Source organism: Terrapene carolina, unplaced genomic scaffold (genome assembly GCF_002925995.2).
Source record: "Terrapene carolina triunguis isolate 2854851 unplaced genomic scaffold, T_m_triunguis-2.0 Scaffold95, whole genome shotgun sequence".
Classification (NCBI taxonomy): domain Eukaryota; kingdom Metazoa; phylum Chordata; order Testudines; family Emydidae; genus Terrapene; species Terrapene triunguis.
The window spans coordinates 7,511,768-7,531,969 of NW_020664446.1; the positions used below are offsets into that span (position 1 = coordinate 7,511,768).

Consider the following 20,202-nt stretch of genomic DNA (forward strand, 5'->3'; position numbering starts at 1 on the left):
ATCTGAAAAAGATAGATTTGATTTGCAAGGCACATTTTAAGAGGTTCAGTGGACAATGCATTTTTATGGTCAATGGAAGGGAAAGTTGGTGGCAGAAGAACATGAGGAAGAAAAAGAAAATCTTGGGTCGATGATGTGATATTCTGGGTGGTTCAAAAGGACTATTCATCCACAGAGATTAGTGGAGGATCATACAGAATGGGATACCATAGTTGCAAACCTCCAGTAATGTAGATGCAACATGAGAAAAAACTATTAACAAATCCATCACTGCAAAGAATAGAAATGTCCAACTAGGGTTTCACTCAGACAACAATAACCCTGTCCATGGACCACTCCGCTCACCTCATCCAAAATCAGGAGACATCTTAATGCCTGAACCCAGGATCTCCTCCACACTAACCAGCTCACCTTAACAATACAGGTCAGTGCTGTCAGAAATTGAAAATGCCACCTGCCTTTTGACCTTTCAACCTTACATCCATTAAGTGACACAGAGTCAAGGTACCTGAGGATACAGGCATCTTTAATTCCATACAGCTGTGTGGCTCACCTTGCTAAACCCCCTTGTGGAAAAGTCCTACAGAATTTAATAGAAATTGGTAACCTTTCGATAGAATTTTTAAAGCAGCCTTTAGAATAGGGATCTAATTCTATGTTAAGAGTTTTATACTGCTACCCCTCACTGTACTATCTAAGAGGCAGATCTTTAAAGGCATATAGGCACCTTTTGAAAATCCCACTAGGTACCTATCTGCATCTTTCAAGGTCTCTTCCAGTTCTATGAGATAGGTATATCTCCATACATTATTATATTTATATATCTTTGAGCAACAAAACCCCTTTCAAAATCTGGCCCCAAGTGCCTAAATAATATATCTGCTAATAAACCATTACTTAATGGTTGAAAAATTCTACAAAAAAAGAGATCATTCTCTATTTAGTTCTACAGGTGTTCAGAGTAATTTCTATATACACACACACACTCTTTAATATCAATACAGTCCTATTAGTTTCATACCTATCAGTTAATTAGGACTTATTTGGTTCATCTAAATGTGGTGCACCTCACCTCAGATACTATAGCTGCAGCCACATGGACAAGCCTTCTTAAAGGCCCCAGGCAAACTCCAGAAATATACGTGTTTTAAAGTAACTAAAGACAGCTTAAACCCCTCCGTGTAAATGAGAATCAGGCCCAATGGGAGTACTGATGGAATGAGGCGCTAGAAAATGGCCCGAAGTTAGTTGACCAAAGAATTGGCCCAAACAAGGATTTCTTTCTGTGGCTACAGGTGTTGCTACGGGAGAGATACTGCTATGAGAGCATTCAGGCTGTAGAAAGGAGTAAAATGTCAGGAACACTGGTAAGTTAGTGCTTTAATAACATGCGAGTAGCTGTGTAATCTATTTACCCAAATGAATAAGTACAATCTAGTTTCTAGGCAGTTGCTAGGAAGGATTTGCCTTAGGAATGGAAGCTAAGCGCAGGCTTACTTCATTTTTGAAGCACCATTGCCCTCTGGCTGTGAGCCACAGACCATGCAAGTACCTGCAGTTTTGCCTTTGCCTTTCCCTGATGTTTTCGACTTTAGCTAATTACAGGTGAGGTTCCCTAGCAGGAGAGTTCACAAAAGCCGGAAGTTACTCCCAAGGTTGTTCAGCCTTGTTGAGGGGGAAACAACCAACCTAGCCTCACCCAGTAGTTCTCTGTTCTTGGTTAGATAAAGATTGTAAATGTCCCCCAAATTGGATGAGATTTCTAGGAGAGAAGCTTTACAAAATCTTTATTTATTTTATGAGGGCATATTTGTTGCTCTGGTCGGGGGAGATACACACACAAGCACCCCCACACAATTTTAGATCCTAAGTCAAGATTGACCTGTGTTAGCATAACAAAAAAGGGCCACAACATCAGTGGAACCATAGAATATTAGGGTTGGAAGAGACCTCAGGAAGTCATCTAACCCAATCCCCTTCTCAAAGCAGGACCAACCCCAACTAAATCATCCCAGCCAGGGCTTTGTCAAGTCGGGCCTAAAAAACCTCTAAGGATGGAGATTCCACCACCACCCTAGGTAACCCATTTCAGTGCTTCACCACCCTCCTAGTGAAATAAAAACCAGCAGAATTGCTGTCCTGATGCCACCTCCTTCCTCCAAATCAAGCCTTGCCGTTAGTCACTAAACTCATTTCTTTCTGTTTGGCTTCCCAAGCTTCTCTGGGAAATCTAGGTAAAACGAAGTGACTTTTTATATTAAAAGGAAAGCAAATCAAGTGGCCTATTTTAGTTATTGCTGCTGAGCTGGGCTTTTCCCCAGGACAATACAGTGGGCTGTGTGGACACCAAAATGTATCAAAATCAAAATCCAATTCCAGAAAGTGAATGACTCAAAAAAGGAGAGAGAAAGAAAAAGAGGAGACGAGGCGGGGACAGCAATATTTGCCCCAGCGATAGTACGTTTGTATCATCTGTGCTACAACAAAATCCTAGTCACAAGAGTGAGGAAAGTCCTCACAGCTGAGCTAGACCTATCGCCAGTCAGCACAGCATTGTTTTAATAGTGTTTTCTCCAGTCTACTTTTAAATGTCTACCGGGATCCTGGCCTGATTTTCAAATGGTACCGAGCATCATTGACTCCCACTGATTTCAGTGGGATTTGGGGGTGCTGATCAGCTCGGAAAACAAAGCTGCAGGTTCCAATGCTGCAACATTTCCTTGGGAGACTACACCAAATCTAGCAGATGTCACTCTCTCTCTTCTCAGGAAGTTTTCTCCGGTATTTTTTTTAAGTAAATGTAGAAGAAATATGATTTTTTTCCTCTTGTAAATTTCATCACATTGCTCCTAGTCCTACAATGCAGTGCCGTGCCTGGAGCCCCAGATCTTCAGTTTAAATGAAAGACAACTAATAAAACCCACGGATTCAGTTTTAGGGAAATAAACAACGAAAAGAGAAAACACCGGGGGGGGGGGAGAAGGGGGGAGGATTTTCAACAGAACTGACTCCCTGTGTCCATAGTAAATTACAGCTTGTAAACCCCAGGGGCAGTTCTGACTTAAACCTTGGCTGTTATGGTCCCCACAGACATTCAGCAATCCAGAATAGTCGGAGCCCTGGCCTCACCCCAGTCATCCCCTAAATTCCCCCTTAGCCTGAGCATGCTCCTGGCCCACTCCTATGATGGAAAGGGGGCAGGTTATGATAAGGCCATTCCACTGGTCCTACCCCACCCAGGCAATAACCCATGATATTCCCCAGTGGGAAGATCTGGCTGGTTCCTGTCTTCTTTATACTGCCACAGTGATGTAAAGGGGCTGGGATGCAGCTAGACACAGGACCTCTATGTGCATGAAATGCCAAGCGACGCAAGGAACCATATGATGCGGAAATATACTTAACACCAGCTGAAGCTCAATGGGATGTGAGGGAGTCACACTCCCAATCCTTGGGAAGACACATCCAGACAAGAATAGCTAACGACAGTGCCCAGCTGCACTGAATGCATCTTTTCATGTTTACACGTTGTATCACACTGCCCTGTATTCCAGAATCACAGCACTCCTGCCACTAGTCTCTTTGGGAGGACAATGCTCTTTGAGGATGAGATCATTAAAGCAGCTTATCAGGGTTTGAGTTACACTTGCGGAGTTAATTTATGGCACCAGTTGTTTTTATGCGTGTTCGTCTTGGCTTTTACTGGCTGTTTTATACAAAAAAAAAAAAAAACACCATTGTAAGAGAGGACAAAAACAAGGAACACATCCAACAAGGCTGCAAATAGCAAATGAGCTGAACCTCTTAGGGTCCATGTTGCAGCTTATGGGTTGAATTCACAACCCATCACAGATCCTGGTGGAGGGCCTCTGGCAATGGAAAGGGCACTTGGAGGTGAGCTGGGGGCAACACAAAATAACCACAATGCCTCTCTGCTCAGGAGTTCACACCTAGACAATTCAGCCTCCAAAGAGTGCCATGCTGCACAGGATAGGGACATGAGCTAGACAGCGGGTGGATATGTCAATTCAGCCTGTTGGAGCCTTTGCAAATGCTGATCCTGACAATTTCTTAGGGGAGGTTAATGCTGCCTGTTCCAGCAGATATCTTTGTCACTCTTTTCCTGAGCTTTTGTTTTATCCCTGCGCCAGCAGGGGGTGATCGATCTACATACCTGTCCAAACATGCTCCTCTAGATATCTGCAAGCCTAACCCTTTGTATGCAGATCAAGTGAGTATCATGTTGGCATGGGCAGACGCACATCCCACATTTGTATCCCATCTGCATTTCTTACCAATCAAAGTCTGCCTCCGTGCAAACGCATGGTTCCGATGCCATGGCCCCAGCGTATTTTCCCTGCATGCACTTCTTCTCCGATTTGCGTTTCCTGTAGATCCGTTTCGCTCCCATAATGCACGCTTCTCCCTGAAAACAAAACCAGAACAGTCTATCCTTACGCCATCGTTATTATTTTTAGCACCCCAATTTGGTACATTTTTAGCAGTTGCGGTGACTACATTATGGGATGATTTTTTGGGCCAAATTCTCTGTTGGTGCAGTGGAGCAGCAACCACAGTTGAATCCAAAGGGGCTACATAATGTATACCAGCAGACAATCTAGCCTTATCAGCTAATATGTGTATCCAGATGTGGACCAGACTTTTCCCAAAGTTCAGGGGTATTTGAATCCAGAGTTTTGATTCGAGGGTCAGATCTGATTTATACCTTAGGTGCCGTAACAACTGACAGCACAGACTGATCCCTCTGATCTCTGAGATACTGAAGAGACAGAGCTAGTCCATTTTTTTAGTCTTCTTTTTTAGCTAACCAGCTCTACTGAACTCTGTCATTTGTTTGTACATAAAGCTACTCCATAAATTTTGAGTACAGGATGAGCATATTGTCTGTTACGCACTGAACTCAAACACTTGTTATATAACTGACTAAAGAACCCTGCAAAATATTTTTTTCTCTAGGGAAATCAGAGAAGAGAAGGCTCAGACTTGCACTCTCAATAGGAACCAAATCTAGAGGCAAGAATACGGGGCAGTCTTCCATTAATAGTTTCACATGCTCAGAAGCAGATGTTATCGAAGATGGACTGTGCAGTCCTTGGCTTTTTAGCTTATGCAAGCACAGAAAGACAAAAACAAAATACATTTGGCTGGCTTATATTTTACTCCTGTTTGAATTGCTGGATGAAAACGGAGCTTTTTCACAGCTTTGCCTGGCTCATGTAAACAAAGGGCAGAGCAGTGGCCAGTGTAAAATAGCGTTGCTGCACGGACTTCAAAGGAGATGAACATCAACTGACAATCTGACCCACAGTTGGGACTTCAGTCTTGCGTTTGTGTCTCACTGGAACAGTCCATCTAAGCCCAGCCCACTTTAATTTTATATTACCTCTCAAACCCTTTCCCAAGAAGTTATAAATAGAGTTCCCCTATTCTCTGAGAATATAAACAAGTTCAGCTCTATCGACTTCAATAAACCACTAGACCACTTGGGCCATAATTTATTCTGACCCTACAGAATATAAAACACCATGTAGAAAGTGTCATGAGCTAGGAATTATACTCTAGGGCCCAGATTCCCAAAGGTGCCTAACTCCCATTGACTGTATTGGCACTTAGATTCCTATGCACTTTTGAGGATCTGGGCCTATATGGCTATCTGAGCCATGCTTGCAGGTGTCCAGGTAACACTTGGAACACCTGCTTCTTTCTAAGCCCTGGCTTGTATCCATTAGAGATGGAAGCAGTCTGTAGGCTGCAGCTTGAAGCCAGTGTATAATTGAAATGAAATATTACAGGCCAGTAATAGTTTCATCCAGTGACTCTGAGCCACCAAGTTAGCAGGAAAGGACCTTGGATCTTCACCAGTGTTCAGCTGCAGAATCATCAAGACCTCAACTCATATCCAGCTTTCATGCTTCTTACCTGGCTATGGAGCTGCCACGGCCGGTAGTCCTCTTCTGCACATCTCCTGTCAAAAATTGACTTGTAGTCCACTTTCACCAGCTGCCATTCCGAGCGATGGCTGAAGTGTCCGAACACTCTACAGAGCACAGCAAGGAAGAGTTTATACATTCAAAGGCGTCGCCAATGCCGCCTCCTAGGTACGGAATTGACCCGGGGTCAAATTTTCAGAAGCGTCAGAGGGTACATCCACACTGTAGCTGGGAGAAGTGACTTCCCAGTTCTGGGAGACATACACATACTAGCTCTGCTGGAGCTAGTACCTAAAAGTAGCATCATGGTCCCAGTGGCAGGGAAGTGGCTCTGTCTAGCCACCCAAGTACAATCCCATCTCACCTCCTATGTACGTACTTGGGCAGCTAGCTGAAGCTGTTGCCAGTGATGCTGTGGCCACACTGGTGTGTGTGTGTGTGTGTATACACACACACACAAACTGGGAATTACACCTTCCAGCTGCAGTGTAGAAATACCCTAAGTGACTTAGGATCCTAAATTCAACTGATTTCAATGAGATTTTGGGTAACGTTTTCAAAAGCCCTTAGGCGACATAGAAGCCTAAGTCTAAATGAAAGTCAGTGGGACGTTGGCTTCTAAATACCAAAGTCACTTTTGCACATGTAACCCCTAAACTATTAAGACTGTTTATTTCAGGACCAGGCTACAGTTGTTGAGCTATGACTGACACTAACAAGGGTCTTTTGGGGGTAGCACAAAAAATGAAGAATGATCTTCTAAATATCTACTAGAGATGGGACAAATCTAGGCCCCAGGAATCGGAACCACTGGCTATTTTATGGAGTGGGGATGCATGAGGTGGGGAGTGGCACCCTATCCGAATGAACTTGCCTGTAGGATTCTGGTCCTAGAGCGGATCCAAAACAAGAAGGGAAATTTGGTTTTCAATTCTGGTTTGGCATTGGCTGAAACCTGATTAGGAGAAGAAATCTTAGAGGCCCAGCTGTTGGTTTGCCAAAGGTTTGCCATTTGAGGCTGATGTTGTCCAAGAACAACCCACAGGATTTTAGTATCACTGAATCCAAACTCAAATCCTGTCCCTGGTTCTACCACAAATCAGAACCCTGGGCTCCAGTTTAATCAAAATCCAGAACCAGATCTGGATCTGAATGGCACCTTCTTAGTGCACCTTTATTTTCAGCAGCTAATTTCCAAACCACAAGTTCTATCGATTACAACGTGATTCATTTTCACAAGCAGAAACTGAAATTCTCTCACGTTTGTTGCAAATTTGAGCCCAAGCAAAATGTCAGGGGGAGTACAGATTTCTGTGCTACGCAGAACTCGGAATCCCACACTGAAACTAAATCACAAGCCCCAGGCCACATTTTGTCATTCACGCTTACCATTTTGCAGCATCCTAGTTAAAAATACAAAAGCACGGCTTTAAAAAAAAAAAAAAAAAAAAAAAAAAACCCACCCTGTTTTTCATTCCAACATTCACCTGCAACGGGTGGCTCTGCTTAAAGTCTCACAAAGCTTGAAGAGTCAAATATTCACATTGATGAGCCACACGGCCACATTTCTGAAGCTTAGGTGGATCCCACGTATGACCCTCCAAGTCAGATTTAAAAATGTCATTAAAGTTAATGTTTAACATTAAATATACACAAGTTAAGAGGGAAGGTACTGTACATCTGGGGTCAGGCTTGAGTTATGAGGGTTACCGGTATTACATGCAAATGTTGCTGACTTTTGGCATCACGAGCATGACTGCATATTCCCATCCCCTGCCTCCCCCATATCCCAGGTTCAGTTTCCATTCACAGCCTGGCCAGAGGTGTCTTTACACGAGAATCTGGCCCAAGTACGTGTTTATGGTGCAGTTCTCATCAGAGTTAACTTGATGTTGGCTGTTTTCCCTTTACATGCTCACTTACGTCATGATCAGAGTCTCCTCGCCGGGCTCACCCAATACCCCGTCAACAAAGAGTGGGGTGGACGTGAAGCTGTACTTGCTCCAGGATCTCCCTTCATCGAAACTTAACCTAGTGGGAAAAGCAGAAGGGTCATCATCTCTCAGGCACAGCTGCAGGAAACGGAGCTGCTGGACATAAAGAGACAAAAGGTAGAAGCTGCCTCAACAGCTAGGCAGGCCAAGTTTTAAAAAAAATGACTAAGGATTATTGGTGCCTACTCCGAGTTTCTTTAAAGGTGCTTGATTTGCAGCACATTCTGAGCACCCGGCCTCTGAAAATCAGGCCCTTTTAAGGTGTCACTGAGCATCATCATGCCGAGGCTTCCAAAACCAGTAGTCGCTTTTGATCATCTTGATTTTAATGCCCCCACACAAAGGTTTCTTCTGGTTTGGCCAAAAGGTCTCCATCCCACTACTGCTGAATCCTTTTCGCCTGCCAGAGCAAACAAACAGCCGTCTCTGCTCTTGGACACTGCAGTTTAAGTCCTAGAAAGAACTACTTGTTTTGGGCATCATAAATCAGAGCATTGATCAAGCTAGTCTGGCATGATACTGCTAATCAGCGGCCAATACTTAAGTGGTGGTAACTCGTGAAGTCTTGTGTGAGACTGTAATTTTAAGGGCAAGATGGACTCTGCAGCCAAGATTTTTAAAAAGTGACTCGTGATCTTTCAGCTTGAGATACCTTAAAAGGAGCCATTTTCAGAGTGCAGGAGCTCAGCACTTTCTGAAAACCGGGTCCCTTTAAGGCGTCTCAAGATGAAAACCCAAAACTACTCGTCGCTTTCTAAAATCTTGATGTGTGTGTGTTAGATATTGGCAAGATGCTGACCGTAGTGCTGGCTACGGAACGATAAACAGCACAAAGCGATGCTCTGTCAAGGCAGCTCAACAGCTCCTCCTAGTGGTGACAATGCTACTTTATTTGGTGGGTAGCCCTGACGTTATCTAATAAAGTTGTGGTATAACTGCTGCCCTCCACCTAGGAGATCATTTCATCCACGGTTTTGCAAATAAAGCATATTTGGAACTCATTAGGAGACTGATCCTACTCCAAACTCCAACTTAATGGTCAGACTCTAGGGGCCAAACCTTCAGCTGAGATAGATCAGTGTAGTTCCAGTGATTTTAATGGAATGATGCTGTTTTACCATCACAGAGGATCTGGCGCCAGAACCGTAACCTGTTTCCCCACTTGCACTTGTGTGTGAAATCGCCGGCACTGCTTTAGCCCTTATCAGAGTGAATGCATGTAAATTTCCTAATTGACATATTCTGTCATTTAGCTAAAAAAATTAGTAACAGCTTAACTGCCAGCAGCACATAATGTGGAATGAAGGACTCCCGGACAAATGGGATCAGCACGGTCACAGTCATTACCATAGATGTCTGATAGGCAACGATGTGTGTTTCATGGCAACCAGGACACCACCTTGATCCAGGTATAAAAAACTGTGCTCCTCTTCAAAGATCTGCAAAACATACATATACCCAGATCCGTTTTCCTTAGCTTGGATTACAGGCCACACTCTTATTCAGGGAGAGGCACTGGATGGGGATATGTTTACCAAACTACGGAGCAAGGGGAAGACACGTTATTACCCAGACAGTTCTGATTTTTTATGTTGCTATCTTGCTTCCCCCTTGTCAAATGCATTTCATCCTGCCGGCTGGCAGGGAGAATCTATTTGAAATGTGATACTTTTAGATCATCACTCATCCCCACCCTGGAGCTCGGGGAGCTTTGTTTGAGGTGCAGGGAGCTTCACTTTGCAGGTGACTTACAAAGACCATATGGGAGGGTTTTGAGAGGACAAAGAGAGCTGGGCAAACGATGCAAAAATTAATTTCCCTCAGTATTTGTTCACATATTAAAACAGGTTTCCTTTGGTCGGGTCCCTTTTATAGTCTCCTGCAAACACCCATGCAGTCCGGTTTCGGTAGTAGTCCTTGGATAGCATATTTTAAGATCACTGCTTGGCTAATTTAGGAATTCAGATTTTAGGGGTCTAATCTCACGTCCACTGAACTTGACGGAAAAGCTTCCATCCACTTCAGTGACACAAGACCAGGTTCTAAATGTACCCACCTGATAAGAGTCGCACTCCTCCAATCAGAGAGAAGATATGCTACTCTGTGACCGATCACAACAGAGCTCAAATTTCAGATTTCGACTAGCGAGCCACGGAACGAAAAGAGTTTGTGTAAGATGCTCTCGAATGGCAAATAAATGATGGAGATGGTTGCAGCCATTTCCCCAACAAAGATCCATCGAACAAATTATTCATTTTATTAATTAGTCACTCAGCTCCAGCAACAATAAAGGCCCATTTCAGGTAGAGAGGAAAGTCAGTCCAGTGGTTCGCGCTTGCTTGGAACTTGTGAGACCTAGGGTCATTTCCCTAGTCTGCCCTAGACTCCCTGTGTGACCTTGGACAAGTCAGAGTCTCTCTGTGACTCAGTTCCCCATCAGTTCCTGTAGAGTGGAAATAACAGCACTGCCTACCTCACAGGGGTGTGGTGAGGATGAACACACTAACGAAGTGAGCGCTAAGAGATGGGGGCCAGGTGAGTACCACAGAGAAATAGTTTTGTGAGTGTCCCTGGAAGTCCCTGCCATTTCCTCCCTTTATTCACCTTCGGAACTCCTCTGCACCGCTCCCATCGGCTTGACTCATCCTTTCTTTTTTTAAAATGCGGGCAACATCCAGACTCCATAAATGCTGATCCGTGGGGGCAGGGGACGCTGTATAGCAACATGAAGGACTCTGCTCTCCACTTCCCCACTGCTTCCAGCCCATGCTAACACGGGAAGCCTGAAATGTCCAGACTGAGTCAGACCAGTGGTCCCTTGAATCCAGCACCCTCTAATCATCAGTGGCCAGTATCAGACACTTCAGAGTCAAGGCCCAAGCAATGCTGCTCTCCACCTCCAAACTCATCTCTCCTGCAAGGCAGAGCAATTGCCAATCCAAGACTGACTATTTGCATTGTTAAAAACACTTAAGTATATACTTAATTTCAATGTATGAGAATTATTGCATGTTAAATAAATGCCAGCTAATTATTAAAACATATTTAATGATGCTCAGCAGCCATGCATTAGATTATCCAGCCTTCTACCTGATTGCTAAAGCTCATTAGTTATGTGCTCTCAAAGCAAGGGATATTTAATTAACATGCAGAACAGTGGGGAGGGAAGGGGGCAAACACATTTGTTTCAGTAATCACAGTGTCTCGCTCGTGTGGCATGAGGCTTTGCTTTCTGTGCCTGAGATTTATAATCCGAGCAGAACAGGAGATATTTTTCATTCTCCATCCATCTTCTTTCAGGTTAAGTCCTTGCCTTGATGTGCTCCATCAAGAGGATAATATGCTCATGGTTCTGCTGTGCTGTCCTTGTAAGCGAGGCCCTTGTATTTTGGAGACTATGTTTGTATTTGCAGTGGTTGTGCTGGTGACTGGATTGGGGATCCTTGATAATTGTATTGAGGGTGTAATCATCAGAAGGGAGAGGAACTGTGGAGGTTCACACAGGGGGTATAACTAAGAGTAATATGAAAGGAATAAGAAACAGCACTTCCCCTCTCTCATAATAAATGAAAAAAGGTGACTGCCAATGAAATAATAAGGCAGAAAACTTAATAATAGAAGGGAAGGTTTTTTTTTTTTTTTTTAACTAAACACATGTTAACCTGTAGAGCTCAGTGCCATAGGATATTACGGAGGACAAAAACGTAATCATATTGGGAAAAAATAGGCATTTATAGGGATACTAAGAATATACACAGTTATGCTAGACAGGATACGAAACGTAAGCGACCCAAACATTGATGCTTAGGAACACAGGAATGAAAGAACCAGCGTATTGGATCAAGTCCTGTAGTTCAATATCCTGTCTCAGACAGTGGCCAGCACCAGATGCTTCAGAGAAGAAACGCTGGAGCCGGCAGCTATGGGATAATGTGTCCACAGGGAAAGTTGCCTCCTAACCAAGTTTATCAGAAGTGGGCTAGTAATCTAAGGCCCTGATCCAAAGCCGATTACAAAGTCAATGGAAAGGCTCCCATTGATTTCAACAGGCTTTAGATCAGGTCCTAAAGCATGAGGGTTTATATCCCCTTCATGGAACAAGCCAACTACTGACAGGGGCTTCCTAGAAATTTCCCCTTTTGGATGCATCCATGGACACGTGTCCATTCCCAAGGTTAACTCCTTCCTTAGAAGCAGCTGGTGCAACAAGGACAACTGGACTGATCCACTGTGGTAATTTCTAGGTCCTTAATGAGATTAATTAAACAAAGGGTAACGTGGGCAGAATATCAGGGGAAACTGTCTAACAGTGAGATCAGTATGAGGGTGGAATAACCTCCCAGGGAAGAGGAGAAGGTGACAGCCCTTGAGCAATGAAAAGCTACGGTAGATTGATTTAAGTGACTCCTCTGTGCTGAAGCTCTGGTCCACCAGGGAATAGACTAGAAGATGGTGCCGCTACCTTAGGGTGCTCTGGACGGTGAATCACCTTGTTCCCTCTGCCTCCAGTGAGAGAAAGTCAGCTCCCTAACACTGCCAACCCTGCAGCCACTCAAGTACTCCTCAGGGCTCTGCCAGCCCTTCTTTGCCTTGCAGGAACAAAAGGTATACCCCCACCCCCGAGCCCCACTACATGCGTCACCTGCAGTCATGCACTGTTCATAGGGTGACCAGATGCCCCGATTTTATAGGGACAGTTGTGAATTGGGGGCCTTTTTCTTATATAGGCTCCTATTACCCTCCACCTGCATCCCGATTTTTCACATTTGCTGTCTGGTCACCCTAACTGTTCAGCCCATCACCGGACACATAGAAATTACCAGGTTCGCTGTTCCCAAAGGGAACAAGACATACCTCAGCTTGTTTGATTCAGCTGAGTTACAGTTTGCTTAATACCACAGCACTGGGATGGACAGTACACTCCCCATCAGGGGTGCCGGAACAGGGGGGCCTGGGTGAGTGACAGGGGAGAGGGGGCGGAGAGGAGCAAGTGGGGTGGGCCCTGCTCACTCACTCCCATCACAGTGGGGCAGCAGGTGGCCTCCCCCATGGCCGGGGTCTCTGCTCTATTCTCCAAAGCTCTGCATCATTCGACTCCCTTGGGACAAGGAAGGGATTCAGATAACACAAAGGTTTGGAACATAGGGTTTTGGGAAATCGGGAGTATGCTGTCGACTGTAAAAGGAGAATAAGTTTATTCACAAAGAACAGAGATCCAAATGAGAAGTAAGTGAGACTACTGGACACAGAATGGTTGCGCAAAAAATGAACCATACACCGCAATCCTAGGTCCACCCTTCTCAGTGGCTTACCTGTCCTATTGAATAAAATAGATTTTCCCCCAAGGATTCAGTCTTTGACAGAGGTGCTGGTTTTCAGTCAAAGCCAGGATCCACGTTTTCATGAATACCCCAGACCTTTCAAGGGGTGTCCTACAGTATTGGATCCCCAAATGGCTCTCAAAACTCATTGTGTTGTCCCCATAGTCAGGAGGACCCCTGCTGTTCTTCTCTTCCTGTCGACTCCCCATCCCCCAGTCGACTCCTATTTCAATGGGGCTTCCATTGCTTTGGTTTACAACGCTGAATCTACATATGAACCTACGTAAGGTATGTGAATATGCTTCCCTTTGTCTGGCAAAACCAGTTTTTCACCTCTACGAGGGATTAATACTTCGATAAAAACATATTTTTCGTATATAGACCTACTTTTTAAATATAATCAGTACATACACATTGATACCTTACAAAACACTGTTTATGGATGGCTACCACAAAAGCAGTGTGTTAGTTGCAGCGAGTTTGCCAGGCTTGATAGGAGTTGCTGTTATAGGACAATGAATAGTTGGCACTGAGGGGTCCCTAGGGTCACAGTGACCTAAGAAGGCTTTCCCATTTCTGATTTCTTCTATTCTCTGTCAAGAAAGTATTTGTTACACTAAACTGGGAGTATTTTACTTGTAAGAAAGGACATGTGCAACCCATCCAAGTAGATCTCAAGCAGTAGTTGCCAAGCTGAGGGTTGGCGGGGAGCCAGTCACAAGTATGGCAATATCTTTTTGTTAGATCTGGGCTCAAACTAAAATTTTTATCTATCGCTGGTGCTTACTGGTCCCTTTTGCCATAGAACCAGAGTGCCTCACAATGTTTAATTTATCTTCATAACACCTCCCTGAGGCCGGGCAGTTCTATTATCCCCATTTTACAGATGGGAAACCGAGACACAGAGAAACTAAGTAATTTGCACACACTCACACAGGAAGTCTATGGCATGGATTGAACCTGGCTCTCCCAAATCCTATGTAAGTGCCCTACCACTGGGCCTTCCTTCTCTAGATGTCTGCTCCAGCCACCCAAAACTCTAGCGCAGCTAAACTCCCATGGAAATCAACAACCAAACTCCCTTAAGCTGTATTTGAAAATACCAGGCTTGGTGGCTTGGGCACATTCCCACTTTTTAACAGGAAATAGTGTCAGAAAAAGCAAGTAGGGATTATACTTCGCTTGGGTTAGTATCAATTATTCTGCCACTAAAAAGAAAAGAAAAACACATCACATTTTTAAAGAAAGCACCTTCCCTTCATTTAGCACTCAAGGCTGTGATTCACGTTATTTACCTGTCTCCACGTGTTCCCAGCGTCCGATGAAACAAACATGCTGATGTCGTTGTCTGACAATTCGGTACCTATGTTACCTGTAAGGAGAACATTATTCAGTGCAACAACATTTTAAGACATAGGAAAGCGAACTGCCTCAGTGGTGTAAATGATTTTTACCTTTTCCGAAGCAAAGGATTTCAGTGTTGGGGAGGGGGAAGAATTGTCATCTTAGTTTGGCAAGGAAACGTAATTACAAGATCAAAGTTCAAATACTTCTATTTCCATGCACAGTGGAAATGCAATAGGCGGAATCTGATGTCTACAACACTTTATGTACAATAGATAGTAACTGAATGTTTCATACCAGAAGCCACGATAATGCTAGGGGCAGTATCTCGGCTGGCGATGTTTCCTGAAGTGTACGGGTTCTCGGAAACCTTTAGGTGAAGGTGCAGCGAACAATAGGGCTGGAGAGAAAGAGGGGTGGGGGAGGAAAAGACAAGTCAGAAAGGGCATCCCATTCAGTCTCCCTTCCCAATGGGCATTCGTACATCAGAGTGATGGCCATGGAACATCAGAACAGAGGACTGGAAGGGGTCCCCTGCTATTGTGGACAATCTGTGAGAACCTAGCTTTTCTTACTCCTTTCCTGAAGGCTCCAAAAAAGCTCATTGCAAAATAGAAAAAAAAAAAAAACCAAAGCTGGAAGCAAATGGAACGCCAGCCCGAGGGACATGTGCCAGCCAGTCTGTGAACAACAGGGTAACAAGGTCTGATGATACCATTAGCACAGCTCTGCGAGTGAAGCACTGCAAGCTGCTACGTACTGACACGGGCAGTCTAATGAAAAGACAAACCCCAAACTGGCTCTCAAACCCTGGCAGTGACAAGCTGGTTCTCTCTCTCTCCCACTCTTTTGATTCCTTTTATTTAAAGAGATCTGTTCCATGCCACCGTAACAAGGCAAAATTGTAAGGATAATAACAAAGAGGAGAAGAGTATTAGATGCCTCAGCTGCATTGTGCATGCGACTGCTGGTATTATTCATTATTATTATTATTATTTAAAAAGCACAGAACACATATCCTGAGCCAAGGAGCTTGCAGTCTCAGGGTCCGATCTTGCAAACAGATCCACACTCAAGATCCCTCGCTCCCATGCAGTGTCCAATTGGAGACAATGAGCCTCTGGGAGCATGGATCTCTTTGGAGGATTTTACACAGGCTGCAAAAAGCCAGAGCACCAAACCCAGAGGGGATGAGAGTGCTGAATGGGGAAAGCGCAGAGGAGAGATAGAACAGCACGACAGAATCTGGGTGGTTTGGATGAGGGGAGAGAGAGTGTTTGGTGGACTGGAACTAGGGGAGAGCTCCATGCACGTGGAAGAAGGCACCAAGATCTGAGGCTGGGAGAAGGACGTAGGGGGCAGGGGCTGGGTCTTCTATGTTTGCACAGTGCCTGGCACACAGACAAATTAGAGAGGTGAGAGCACACGAAGCCTCCACTGAAACGAACAGGAGCTGGAGATGCTCAGCTCTTTTCTCAGGATTTGGTCCAATGATAACACAACACTCCCACAGAGTGCATGTAAGTACGATCTCTACCGCGTGCATCTGCAAAGACTGGAGGAACCACCCAGAGCATAAGTGAGAAACAAGGGTACGCCCACCTCCCTCCAACACCCTTCAAGGAGTGGGAGGAAGATCAGGATTAACCAGAGAATGGGCACCATGCCCCAAAATGACTCATAGACGTTAGACATGGATGAGACCCTGCAGTGAACACTAGAAAGGTTGTGATTTACTGAGTGAAAGGAAATATCTGCAATGCTGTACAATAGCAAGCTATTTTCCAATGCCCATCTGTTAATGGTAAGCATTGTTTTAGGCCTTCCTTTGGCTAGTTCAGGATGGTCACTTGGAGCATAATATTGTCCCTGTCGTGGACACATTTGTGCCTCTCCGAATTTGAAATGTGAGTCCCTCAATGAGGATGTCAACCACCCAAGTCAGCAAGTACCACTCCCGCAAAGGTGAGCCCGATGGCCGTGTGGGGAAGAGGGAGGTGAACTCTTGCTGATGGGACACAAAGGAAAAGGCCAGGGTGGCACGGGTGGGAGCATCACTAGACAAGCAGAATATGCCAAACGCCATAACCGCAGCTGACAGTCTTGTAGGGTCAGACTCCACAGCAATCCAGAGGAGGATTCTGGGAGAGAACCCAGTTCGGCTAAGCAGAAAGGCAGTCAGGGAAAAGGGATTCTTCCTTTTAAATTTCTATCCATTCTGAAGGGCTAAAGGGAGAACATGTTTTTCAAACCAAAATAATTAATGTCGCCCTCTGGCATTTTGCAGACGGTAGCTAATGGAAGTAATTCACCCAATCCCCCGCTCCAACAGAGATTAGCTCGCGTCTTAGCCTTCAATCCTTTTAGATTGTGCTGCTTGAGGTTTCCTTTTATCTTGTATCTGTATCACTTCATAGATACATATTATATAGGTGTAAGCTCTACTGATGAAAAGTGCTATATAAAAGCCAGCTATTATTACCATCGTTATTATATAGATACAGGGTATAGACAACAAGTACTAGGGCCCCAGTGCAAGAGCTGACATGCTGCCTATCAAGTGCATAACCATTATTCATCATAATGCAGCAATGCCTAGAGGTCCCAACGGAGACCAAAGCACCACCTAAAATCTGACCTTTCCTCTCCACCCACACAGCTAAAACTACTGCTCAGCTTCTCATCCTCTTGCCTACTGCAACCTTCTCCTCTCCGGCTTTGACAAATGCATTCTTGCCCCATGTACATCCATGCAAAGGTGTCCTGGCTTGTCACTTTAACCCCCGCTCTTTGCTTCCCTCCACTGGCTCCCCCTTCCCCATCGCATCAAACACCAGCTTCTGGTCTCCGCTTTTAGGCCTATCCCTGCACAGCCTATCATCTCTCCTATGATACTGAGACATCATTAGTTGTTATTATGAGTTATTCATTTTGTGGTAGTGCCTAGGAGCTCTAGTCAACTAACACCCTGAGGTTCCTTTGCAAGCCCCAGCCTAAAACCCTGCCCCGATTGGGCACAATCTCCTATTTCTATTGCACTTCCACAAGTCCCTTTTCCCCAGGCTCCTTCTGAACAAAAATGTCCCCATGGAGCCCTAGTTTCTTTGGAAGCCTCTACTACATTTCTAGCAGCTCTGCTCAACAAATCTTTTTTCTAATCTCTGTGCTCTGCTTTCTGTGACTGGCACGTCTGGAGTCCTCACGCTGCACAATCTCCTCACTGCCATTAGCTCCAAAACTGAAAGAAGATTTTTAACAGCGTGGGTCTCTCCTCCAACTCAAAGCGTGTTCCTCTCTTACTTTGCACCACCGGTGCATTTTCTGTACAGTTTTCCCCATTCCTTTCCCCAGCTACAAGGCTCTGACTTTTATTCAACCAGCAAAAGAAAAACTGGCAGCTGGCTCTTTCAAAAAGACCACTTGTCCCAGTACATGTTCTAGTAAGTCAGTTTAGTTCAGGTTTCTTCTAATTCCTTCCTGGCAAATTTCTAGCTTAACCTGTGAGCAAGATCTTCCGTGCCTTAGTTGGTCCCTGATCTTCTGGTTTTCCATCCCTTGATAATACCTAAGCATGAGGAAGTGCCCATACAGGCTCAGCCAACGGGTGTGGCATCCTACCTGTTTCTATTATTTGACACTCCAGGGGAAGGTTAAAAAACAAACAAGCCCCTCTGACCACATATTTCACGTGGCCAGTTTGTGGAATGCTGTAAGATGGGTGAGGGATGGCCACCTTCCTTCCCATTCCCTACCCCTAGAGCAGGGCCGGCTCCAGGCACCAGCTTGTCAAGCAGGTGCTTGGGGTGGCCACTCCGGAGGGGGGTGGCAGGTCCAGCTATTCAGCAGCAATTCGGCGGACGGTCCCTCACTCCAGCTCGGAGCGAAGGACCTTCTGCCGAATTGCCGCCGCAGATCGCGATCGCGGCTTTTTTTTTTTTTTTTTGTGGCTGCTTGGGGCGGCCAAAACCCTGGAGCCGGCCCTGCCCTAGAGGCAATGATCCAAAGCTGACTGAAGTCAATGGACAGACTCATATGGACCTTAGATCAGGCCCTGGTATTTAGGCCTAGTTCCCAGCCCAATGCGCAGCAGGGAGCGCAAGGTTGCTGCTCTCCAGCACTGAGTGGAGGCTACGTGGGATGGGAGTTAAACAGGAGACATAGTCCCCTGCAGAGAGTGGAAATAAACAAACCAGAGATGTGCTTGTTCCATTAGTCAAGAGAGCAAGCCGGGGGGAAATGGGGCAAGATCTGGATGGGGAATGGGCACGTGTGAAGAAATTTAAATGCAACCCACAGAGTGCAAAGAGATGCTTGGCTGTGCAGTTCCCCTCGACCTTACAGCTCCTATTAGTCAGGAGTAAATTGATAGCTGGGCAGCAGCACGGCCGTTTCCTGCAGGACTGAGTTCCCCAGGTCCTGTTCCTGCCCCATCACCTCTCAGCTTGCTCTCAGATGACGTACACTCAGCCACAGCACTGTATGGGATGAAGCCGGGTATTGCCATTGGCTTGCATAGCTATGATCCTGTTGATAATCATGATGTCATCTAAACCTTTGCTATCCAGTTCTTAAGAACAGCATTTAAGAACAGCAAAAAAGAACAACCACACTGATTAACCCCTTGTCATCAGGAGCTGTGCTCTCCCCAGTGTAAACGGCTCATAACATCATCGCTCTGCAGGCAGTCTTACTAGAGTCATGGGCTTTGTAAATCCTGTCGCTAGCCCAAGGGCACGGGTAACCTATGTTGTGGCTACTGGCTACTCAGCTACAAACTGGGAAAAGCTGTAGGCTATTTCTACAGGTATCATGACAGCTGTTACATCGCTGTTACAGGGATGCAAAGCAAGCCCTGATATTGGTGAAGCAGTGTAGTCCAATGGGCTGAACCTGGGGCCAAGAGTAAATAGCTCTACAGGGATAATTGGTGCTGTGACACTGTCCAGCTACATGACCTTGGGCAACTCACTTAACTTCTCTAGGCAACATTCTGCTCTCATTCACAGCAGGGCAACCCCATTGAGCTCAGTGCGACACCTTCCCCAGCTGTCAAATGGGGATCATAACAACTATATACCTAACAGAGTTTCCCAGCACTGAGTGGGTGCTGCTGTAATACATAGAATAACAATTACTCAGTATGATTACATGCAAGATTCAGAAGCTGAAACTGCTGTTGATTTATCGTCAGTCTTACAGGGCTGGGCTTCCAGACCAGAGCCCAAACCTTCCAAAATCCTGACCCTAGTTTACGTCAGTCTGCCAGACCTTCTTATAGCTCTGATTCCTCCACCACTTTGAAGATCCTGGTGCAGGACTGCTGCTTGTTTCAAGTTTGGCTCTCTGGGGAGAGGGAGGCTAGGAGCGTAGGTGGAGTGGGGAAAACGTAGGGCTCTGTCCACTAGCTTCCCACCTCTTATGTGCCACAGTTAGGGGCTGGCTACCTGCTGTGGATAAAATAAGAATCTGCCTCGTTCTGTGCTCAGAACTCAAATCTCAACTTTTCTGAAGGCCTATAAAATCCACTTATTTTTCCTTATGTTTCACTCCCACTCCCCCGCTCCACAGTTCTTGCCAGTTTTGCAGAAACAG

At 45.3% G+C, this 20,202-nt stretch overlaps 1 protein-coding gene across 1 annotated transcript in view; it reads right to left on the reverse strand.

The window, feature by feature from the left end:
* SORCS1 (sortilin related VPS10 domain containing receptor 1) overlaps nt 1-20,202 on the reverse strand; it is a 410,485-nt gene that overhangs the window by 53,126 nt on the left and 337,157 nt on the right. The window contains exons 12-17 of the mRNA XM_026651051.1: nt 14,908-15,010; nt 14,562-14,638; nt 9,293-9,384; nt 7,875-7,982; nt 5,941-6,058; nt 4,296-4,426 (exon numbers count right to left, since the gene is read on the reverse strand). Coding sequence (XP_026506836.1) covers nt 4,296-4,426; nt 5,941-6,058; nt 7,875-7,982; nt 9,293-9,384; nt 14,562-14,638; nt 14,908-15,010 — 629 coding nt within the window. The remainder of the gene's footprint in view (nt 1-4,295; nt 4,427-5,940; nt 6,059-7,874; nt 7,983-9,292; nt 9,385-14,561; nt 14,639-14,907; nt 15,011-20,202) is intronic.